Source organism: Triticum aestivum, chromosome 3D (assembly GCF_018294505.1).
Source record: "Triticum aestivum cultivar Chinese Spring chromosome 3D, IWGSC CS RefSeq v2.1, whole genome shotgun sequence".
NCBI classification, from domain to species: domain Eukaryota; kingdom Viridiplantae; phylum Streptophyta; class Magnoliopsida; order Poales; family Poaceae; genus Triticum; species Triticum aestivum.
Window position 1 is genome coordinate 75,795,050 of NC_057802.1, and position 9,819 is coordinate 75,804,868.

The 9,819-nt window shown below is 51.0% G+C and overlaps 1 protein-coding gene across 2 annotated transcripts; it reads left to right on the forward strand.

Moving 5' to 3' along the window:
• Positions 1–793: 793 nt before the first annotated feature.
• On the forward strand, positions 794–7,411 carry LOC123077525 (probable serine incorporator). Of its 2 annotated transcripts, none has more exons than XM_044499804.1 (10): positions 794–1,097; positions 4,539–5,236; positions 5,339–5,363; positions 5,487–5,576; positions 5,678–5,849; positions 5,937–6,010; positions 6,121–6,190; positions 6,347–6,555; positions 6,701–6,774; positions 6,889–7,411. In XM_044499804.1, coding segments are annotated over exons 1-10 (1,482 nt in total). In that variant the 5' UTR covers positions 794–1,095; the 3' UTR covers positions 6,957–7,411. The 2 variants fall into 2 exon arrangements, with proteins under 2 accessions (XP_044355739.1, XP_044355740.1); XM_044499805.1 differs by lacking the exon at positions 794–1,097 and adding an exon at positions 1,122–1,592.
• Positions 7,412–9,819: the final 2,408 nt, after the last annotated feature.

Consider the following 9,819-nt stretch of genomic DNA (forward strand, 5'->3'; position numbering starts at 1 on the left):
GGCCAGCCATTAGAAAAGGTTAAGAAAGACCCGATTTTGCATCTGTCCTCCCAGTCCCCGGCATTGTCCAGTTGCCCATCCATCCACTCATCCACATGTAAGTTTTCGCGAGAGAAGCAAAAAATCCATCAACATGCAGACAAACGCAAGAAAAAAATCTGCCCCAGTTGTGGCGGATACGGGGCCTGGGCCCTGGGCCGAGAGACTGCAATCTCTCGCTCGTCTTTGCCGTCTCCGTGAAATTGTGGCGGTGAGACCACGCCGGCGTGGGCCATGTACGCAAAAATCCAAGCCGAGGCGCGCGGACCAGAGTCGCCGGGGTTTAGCTTGTGGTGGGGTCAACTCGGTCCACATCTTTTTTGTGAAGGAGGCTCGTGGTAGCTCGTTTACTTCCGTACGTGTCCACACGGTCGCTGTGCAAACGATGATATGGCAACGAGTTCCAGAAAAATGATATGGCGCAGCATGCTTAGTCGGTCACATTTGGCAAAAAAAATGGTCAGTTGGTCACAGTGACAACTGACAACCTGAACCTCGCGGGTAGATCCAAAACGTATACACAGCCTATGGAGCTCAGAAGATTCAGCCGGATGGCTGCTGGCTGGACATGTATACAGCAACGGGCCGTGGGTCCGGAGCCAAGCGTGTGTATGTGGAGAACGAGGTGGAGGTGGTGCGTGTACGCGTGTGGCACGTACAAAATACTCCTTATACCGAGCCGAAAACAGAACAGAAGAAAACCGCACCGGGCGCGCGTACAGGTACAGCCAACAGAGAGACAACGAAACGCAGTAAAATATAGAGGCGCCGCGCGCGCGGGCGCTGCTTCCTTTCCTGCGGCGGGAATAAAACGGAGCACCACCGCCACCTCCACCTCCACCTCCACTCTCCAACCCGTCTCCTTCCTCCGCCGCTCGCCCGAATAAAACCCCCGGGCAGGCATTGACGCATCCAGCGCACCGCCAATCCGCTATTGATAACCACAGTTGAGCTAGCCGCGTACACCTCGAGCAGGCAGGCAGGGCAGCTCGGCTTCTACCTCCGGGAAGACATTATCAAGGAGTACTTCGTCTTCCTCCGTCCCATCCAACGTGCATGTGAGTTCCTCCTCCCCCTCCTCTCTGTCCGCTTGCTTGCTGCCATGATCATCATCCATGCACGAACACCATAAGCTCGCCAGCATCCTAGCTCCTGGCCGCGCTGAATTTCCTCTCTTTTTTCGCATACAATACATTAGAACTCTAACCAAATCAGCACAGACACCACAACGAGCGCCGTCCCTTTCCCGCATATATTCGAGGCCAAATACCGTTTTCCCCGGATCTGTTCGGCTGTCGTCCGTTGAGAGGCCGCAAACGAACGCAGACCGAATAGTATAATACGCAACAGTAGCAATTGGGTAGCTAGCAGCGCATTCGGTTCTGCCTTCCGTGGTCGGGAGCGCAAGCCACAGAGATGCGTTCCGTGCCCGCCAATCCCTCTCTCATCCCTCCGATTCCTTCTTCTTACAGCAGCCGGGTAACCCGAGAGGTAGGATCGGATTCTCTACTGCGACGTCCAGCCACGGCCGGCCGTACGTGGATCTAATCAAGGTGCGTCGTCGACGATGATTTAGTTACTCACCCTCTCTGAGTAGTAAGATTCTAACCACGGCCTAGATGACGATTAACCTGTGTTTAGTGGCTGGGATAAACGGGAGGAATCTCTAAGCTCATGTAGCGGATGGAACCGTACGTGTGAAAATATCTAGCAGTAATATATCCCGAAGAAAGATGCGTGATTGCCTATCATTCAGAGTCAGAGGAGAATATGTGCAGGCAAAAAGGAAAGGATGGGATTATTGCTTGCTTGGAAAGAAGATCCTTCCTTCCTAGCTTTACACAGAATTTAGAGGTTACCTAGTACAGTAATCTAAGTTTATATTATTATTACAACAAAAAAGTGACTCCCTATCTAGGGTTGCTTAGTAGCAGCAGCAACTTGGTTGCACGACAGAGAAGAGGAGGACGGGACTAAGCAAAGGAAGCCCTAAGCAATCCTCCGACCCAAACTACGTACAGATTTTTAAAATAGATTATGTACTTGCTCCAAGCACAATTAATTAGCAGTTTTGCTAGAACTCATCTAGATGAGATATAGTTTGGTTTCATTCATCTTTTATAGCCATTAGATGTGATTCTATAAGATGCGTGTGTGCTGACGTGGGTTGTATCTGTTTTTGTTTTCAAGATGAATGAGACCAAATTATATCTCATTTTTTTTTAGAAAAAGAGGACGACCCCCGGCCTCTGCATCTGGACGATGCATACGGCCATTTTATTAATTATTGACACAAGACTTTACAGAGTCATACAACAATAAGCCTAAAGCCACCAAACTAAGCAACATTTGTCGCTATCCCTATCCAGTTGATGTAAGGGCGCTGAAAGTCTTGGCCTAATACCAAACAGACCTCGCAGCCAAACCTAACATCTAAGACTTGAGGTCCCAATCAGGACGCCTGCCGGGTATGGGCACCGATCAGTCTGGCGTGCTTCTCAACCAGGACGCTTGCCGGGTATGAGGCCGCCGCAACCACCTGCCATCAATCCATCTTCAGAGTTGTACTGCTGCATCAACCTTGCCCGGTCTAACTGCCGCCGACGCCACCAGGACGCCAGGCAGCGTCACCCTCCTGCGCGAGTCCTTCTCCGCTCATCAGGCGCCGAGTCTCCACTGCGCCACGCTGCCGAGATCCGCCGTCATCAATGGAGCAGAGGAAACACCGCTCCTCCTCTTGTCCCCTCCAACCAGCACTTGCTCCAAAACGATGCCCCCATGAGGGAGAACGATACCGAAGGCACCATCATCGTCCGATCCGGTATACCCAGATCTAGGGTTTCCCCTGGAACTTCCCGATCAGGTTGATGTGACTTGCAACAACGATGCCTCCAGAAGGGAACGACGTCTGAGACGCCGCCATCGTCTGCCAAGACCGCAGTCAGGCGATTTTCACCGGAAGCCACGTCTTCCCGACCTCGTGGCTGGTTGGAACCGAGCGGAACCTCGCCACGAAGACGTATGTCGCCGTCGGTACTCCGGCGGAGATCCGGCATCTCCTCACCGGTCCTTCCACGCGCCGCCGGTCGGCGGAAGGCCTCCCCGCGACGGATCCAAACGGGGCGTTGGATCCGCAGTGACCGCCATCACCATCACGACCAGGACAGCCCACCCCGCCGGATGGGGCGCTGCCACCGCCGCCGTCCATGCAAGGCCGCCGCTCCGCTGGCGATGGTGCTCCGGCCCCCGCCGCACAGCTCGGATTCGCCGTCCTTGCCGCCGCCGTTGGATCGCACGAGAGGAGCCGCCCCCGCCGCCTCAGATGGGATCCGCCGCATCCACCCGCCCAGAAACCTTCGGCACCGGGCCCGCCGCCACCGCGGCCCACGCCGGCGGAGCGGCGGCAGGAAGGGGCGGCAAGAAGGTGCTGGCGGCGCTAGGGTTTCGGGGCCCCTGGCGCCACCTGGGGGGAGGCGACGCGAGGGGGAGGGGGAGGGGGCCATCTAAATGAGTTCTAGGCACTCCCATTAGTTAGGGCATTTTTGTTAATTAGCGATAGATAATCCTGATGAAGGGATTCCACATGTCTCTCTTTCCTTTTCCCTTCATTCAATCTCTTTGCCAGTATCATTCATTTGTACGCTTTGCTTTGCAGCTTTGCTCTTTTTTGTTACCAGCAAAAAAAAAGAGAAAAAGCTTTGCTCTTTTGTTTTTCCACAAACATATCGGCCGGCCGTCCAAAGCTCCACATGACAGGCACAGAAAGAGAGAGCCATGTGCGTGCGACTGTGCATCCTCCGCAATCCTATGACTACTCATGCATGGAGCTTTCTCTCTTTACTTACCTTACCTCCATCCGTAACCCTAATCTTCCTTTAAAGGCAAGCTTTGCTGCTACACATAAACGCATACATGTAGTAACATGCATGTTCTCTGGTCACTGTCACTCCACTCACGCCTTGCTTTCCCTTTTTAATCATCCAGATCAAATTGGACACCACTCTATGAATGTATGTATGCAGCTTTGGCACAAAAACTTTTGATGGATCAGCAGCGGCCGTTCAACACTCAATCCTAGCCGTTGAAAGGGAAATGACTAAGCAGTGAAAACTAGCTAGCAAGCCGTTTTGTTTTGCCACAAAATTACTCAGGTGGTAGTAGTTATTAGTTTTTTTTTAACCGAGTAGCCTTAGTTTGCTGGTCGTTAGTCATGTATAGGGTCGATAATAAAAATTTAAAAATATAGGAGGTCAACCGGGGTCAAACTTGGGAGTGATGGCAGGCACAACAAAATCATATTTCTGTCCAAGCAGAGCGGCTTGGAACGGTCTTAATTCGGTCATAAAAAAGCATGCCCGGGACGTCACTCCGTTGAGAGGGAGTAAAAAAAGTAACACGTCGTTTTCGCTCACGAGCTAGCCGATCCGCGCGCCTATTCATAGATCCGCGGAAGCGTACGCCACGGACGATCTCGTGACCCTGCTCGTTCATGTCCGCAGGAAACCCGGCACAGCTACAGCAGCACTCGTCCATTGGCGCTCGTTCTTGCCCGGTCCACCGATGACGCTTGACGGCGGCTTGCCAGTCACCGCCGACGGCGCCGGCGTGCCCACGGTCGCGGAGAGGAGCGGCGGCGGCTGCGGCGCCCGCGTGGCGCCGGAGGTGGTGGTGGAGCGGGACGGCGGCAGCGGTGCCGGCGTTACCATCCTTGCGATGGAGAGGGATGGCGGCGTTGGTGCCGGCGTGGCGCCCACTGCGGCGGAGAGCGAGGGCGGCGGCGGGAGGAGCTGCGGCGAGCAGTGCGTGATCCGGGTGGCGGAGGAGTCGTGCTGCGCGCGGTGCGTGTGCGTGGGGCCGAACCCGATGATGGCGCGGTACGTGTACGCGCTCATCTTCCTGGTGACCAACCTGCTGGCCTGGACGGTCCGCGACTACGGCCACTCGGCGCTGGGCGAGCTCCGGCGGCTCAGGGGCTGCCAGGGCGCGCGCTACTGCCTGGGCGCCGAGGGCGTGCTGCGCATCAGCCTCGGCTGCTTCCTCTTCTTCTTCGTCATGTTCCTGTCCACCATGAAGACGCGCAAGGTGCACGACTGCCGCAACTCGTGGCACTCCGAGTGGTGGCCGGTGAAGATCGTGCTCTGGATGGCCCTCACCGCCGTCCCCTTCTTCGCGCCCTCGCCGCTCATCCAGCTCTACGGTCAGTCCCACTCCAAGCAGAAATTTACTCGCGCTTATTAAATCTTCATCCAATTGCCGTTGCTGATCGATGTTGGGGTTTGTTTTGTCTGAATTTTCTCAGGGAAGGTGGCACATTTCGGAGCAGGGTAAGCTACTTACATCTCATGATCTTGCCTGCCTTTTCTCAAACATTGATCACCTTGTTCTTGAGTCACATTCTTGGAGCATGTCCCTGATCAGCTTTGCCTCCTGGGTTAAATAAACTGCAGGGCGTTCCTCGTGATCCAGCTCATCAGCGTGACCAGGTTCATCACGTGGCTCAACGACTGCTGCCGATCGGAGCTGAACCTCAAGAGATGGTGCGTGCTGCCACTACCTTTTTCCTCCTCTGTCTGTCTGACCAAGTTGCTGTGAAATCTGGTCGATCTAACGAACGACTGGGGATGGATGGATGTTGCAGCCACATGCAGGTGCTGGTGGTGTCGATCGTGACGTACGTGGGGTCCATCCTGGGGATCGTGCTCATGTACGTGTGGTACGCGCCCACGTCCGCCTGCAAGCTCAACATCCTCTTCATCACCGTCACCCTCGTGCTCGTGCAGCTCATGACTTTCGTCTCCGTCAACTCCAAGGTGCTTAGTCAGGCTTAATGGCGTCGCCTCGGTTCTATGGTTGGTCTCGAAAGAAATTGCGTTCTGATCTGTTGGTTGAATGATCAGGTGAAGGCGGGGTACCTGGCGCCGGGGTTGATGGGGATATACATCGTGTTCCTCTGCTGGTCGGCGATCAGAAGGTGAGACAGAGAGATGAATTCAGACCTGTCCGTCCAACATCCTATTATTATTTCATCTCTCGACACGGGAGTTGCTTGCTTACATCTTGTTTGCATGGTGAAATTTATAGTGAGCCGCACACGGAGATCTGCAACAGGAAAGCAGAGGTGGCGACAAGCGCGGACTGGCTCAACATCGCGGTAAGAACGCCTTCTCTCTTCGGTGATATACTACTACTCTAGTTCAGTACAGTAGCAATTTAGCAGAGGAGGCAAACATGCCATCAATCAAATTAGTTGCTGTACTTGCTAGTCTTATCTGAAAAAAGGTGCTGACTATGTATGTACTGTTGGCAGAGTTTCGTGATCGCGGTGATCGTCGTCGTCGCGGCGACCTTCTCGACGGGGATAGACTCAAAGTGTATTCAGTTCAAGAGCGCCGAGACGGAGTCCGAGGACGACGACATCCCGTACGGGTTCGGCTTCTTCCACTTCGTGTTCGCCATGGGCGCCATGTACTTCGCCATGCTCTTCATCGGCTGGAACGCGCATCAGGAAATGGAGAAGTAAGTTTCAAGCCCAAACAACACATTGACACTGACAGACTGAACTGACTGACTGCAGTCAGAACGTTCAGACTTCGATCGCCAGATGTTCCTGATCCGAGAACATTAAGTAATTGATTAACGCGTTGTCTGATTTGATCCTCAGGTGGACGATCGACGTGGGCTGGGCGAGCACGTGGGTGCGCGTCGGCAACGAGTGGCTAGCGGCGATCACGTACAGTAAGTGTGAACGCCATTGCTGAGCTGAAGTTTTCTTATGTGTTCTGGAAGAAACTGTCAATAATTTGTTTGTGTACATCTACTGACGAATGGATGATTTGCGCATGCTTGCAGTATGGATGATCGTCGCTCCGATCGTGTGGAAGCGGAGGCAGGTGGGGTCGTCGTCCGCGTGTGCGTGAGCGAACGTTTTATTCTCGCTCGTGCTAATTACCTACTGAAGAACAGCTAATCTACAAGAAAGAAAAGAGAGAAGCAGGGAGCTTGCTTGACATGACGCTACTTCACTTACACGACGCATGGACGGATGATGGCGATGATGATGATGACGACGATCAAGAAGTGTTGGTCAGTCGCTCGTTTTTGCCCAAGTTGGAGGTAAAAAGAGGGGGAGAGAAAGGAAAGAGCCGAACGTGTTCCTCTTTGTATATACGGCCAATTTTGCTTTCTGGCCGTTGCAGATAAAAACTAATTCTTTTGGAGTTGAGTTGATTGTATATTCTCACTCCAGAAAAGATATTTACCAAGGAAACAACTCGTGACCGAATTTCAAATTCCTTGTGGGGTGCCGAAATGTTTGCGCCTGAAAATTTCAGGCCAAAATTCTTGAAATGTTTGATCACAAAATGTTGGAATAGTTTCGATGTCTCGACGAGGACATAAATATATGAAAATCACTACTTAAAAGGTACCCTTAGACTCGACTGCCGACTCATCTTTTCTCCCTTCTCTCTATTCTCTCCCCATCTCCTTCCCTTGAGCCTCGCCGTCGTCCTCCCGGCTCCCCACCTTTCCTTCTTCGGCAGCCTTGCCAGTCGGAGTAGGGATGGGTGGGGAGGCCGGATCTCTTGTTTATAGTAGACTAGCAAACATGTCCGTGCGTTGCAACAGAAGAAGAAAAAATACCACATGCTAATATATGTTGCTCATTATGCGTTGTATCCGCTTGGTACTAAATTTTGAGTCAATAAAAATGCCCTTTATCGAAGAGATGTGACAGTGTGTTGCTACAGTTTGATTATTATTTTATTTTTAGGCCATGAGGAATTTCGCTAAGCCTAGTATTTGTTTGGGCCAGTTAGCACATTTAGAATTGTCGTTGTCCTGACCATGGAGTGTAGAGATCAAGAAGCCTATTCGTTTCCTCCATCAGCGTTGTCGTAATAGGGCCAAGGATAGGATAACTCCGGGAGACGACGTATGTCACGACGAAGGAACAAATTTAGGGTCCCCATGCATATCAAGCGGGTACTTTAGACCTTTTTATGTTAAATCACTCTCCTTCTTACACTACCGCCAAAAATCATACTCTCCTTCTTCTTCCTTCCTTTTATAAAAAAAAATAAGAGCCTGAATCAGCAACCAGCAAAAATAAACATTGCACGCAGCCATTTTAAGTTCTAATCATTACAAATTCGAAGGTGTAATATAATAAATGAAAACAACAATTTAAATATATTGACTGCCACCATGTGCTCTCTAAAAATTCCAAACGACATGAAACTGGTAATTCAAGAGCCGTCAAAGAGCAACTGATCATGTGGCTTTTTATACTCTTATGAGCTTGACCTTGTTAAAAAAATCAATTTCTCTATTTGGGTTCACAGTTCAATAGAAAGATGCATGTGGCAGCGCACTTGGAAGAACTCGAATTTCTAATTACTCTAGGCAGCTACAGTAAGAAAATACTCTGAATTGACTTGCTTTATTCATCGGGATTAAGTCCCTTCTTATAGCTGATCTAACTTGGCCCTCAAGGAAAAACTAAACTAATTACAATCTAGACTCTTTCTCTCTTTATCTAAACAGATTCTAGAAGCTAATTGGATCCTGACTAAAATTGAAAGCTACGGAAACAGAGTCTCCCTGCTACTCACTCCTCCTATGATGGTTCCTTTGTTGTATTGTTGTGGGCCCTAACTCTGGCCCCACATAACATCACTCCCCTCCTCGAAAAGCAGCTCGAGAACGAGCTAGATGGAAGGAAAATGAGGGGCAAACTTGTCCAGAGGCTCCCAGGTTGTGCCATCTTCAGAAGTACCCACCCATTGGATTAAGACCCTTGATACCATGGTGGAGGCGGCCACAAAGAACTTTGGCGGGGGTAGGTACGACACGACCATCTTCAATCTGAGGCAATGCAGGAGTAGTTGTGGCAGGATCCCCGTTGAATTTCTTGAGCAGGCTGACATGAAACACGTCATGTAGACATGTACCAATAGGAAGGGCAGGTTTGTATGCCACCGAGCCAATGTGCTCAAGTACCTGAAATGGCCCATAAAACGAGGTGCCAACTTGCCCCGCTTGTGCCCTGGTAGAGATGTCATTGGCCAGTGCTGAAGGATCCACTTGCCAATGTCAAAGGAGAGATCACGATGCCTACTGTCATAGTAGTGCTTCGACTATTGCTGGGTCTGAAGTAGCCGCTCGCGCACCTCACTGAGGAAAGCATTACAATCCTGAAAGGTTGTTTTAAAAGCTGCCACCTTCGACGTGTCTGGGTTGTAGTCACGCAGACAAGGGGGTGGATGCCCATAAACTAGTTCAAAAGGCGTAGCACGGAGGTGGGAGTGCTATGATGTATTATAGCAGTATTCTGCCCAAGAAAGCCACTCCAGCCAACGACGTGGTCGATTTCCTACTAAGCAACGGAAATACATAGCAATGACCTTGTTGACCACCTCAGTTTGTCCGTCAAAATGTGGATGGAAAGGGTGAACTCATGTGCAGTTGAACACCAGAAAATTTGAACGATTCCCAAAAAACGCTGGTGAAAACAGGATCCCGATCGCAGACAATTGACTATGGAAGACCATGAAGGCGTACGATCCCCTCAAAGAATGCATGTGCAATTGAACTAGCGGTATAGGGATGTTGGAGCGGAATGAAGTGTGCATACTTGGAAAAAGCGATCGACGACAAAGAAGTTCACAGACTTGCCACACACACATGGCAGGGCTGAAGGAAATATGCCCTAGAGGCAATAATAAAGTTGTTATTTATATTTCCTTATATCATGATAAATGTTTATTATTCATGCTAGAA

Coding starts and splice junctions, on each gene's coding strand:
- LOC123077525 (XM_044499804.1), top strand. Junction 5,237..5,338: donor GCCGCTCATCCAGCTCTACG/GTCAGTCCCACT, acceptor GAATTTTCTCAG/GGAAGGTGGCACATTTCGGA. Junction 6,556..6,700: donor GCGCATCAGGAAATGGAGAA/GTAAGTTTCAAG, acceptor TTTGATCCTCAG/GTGGACGATCGACGTGGGCT.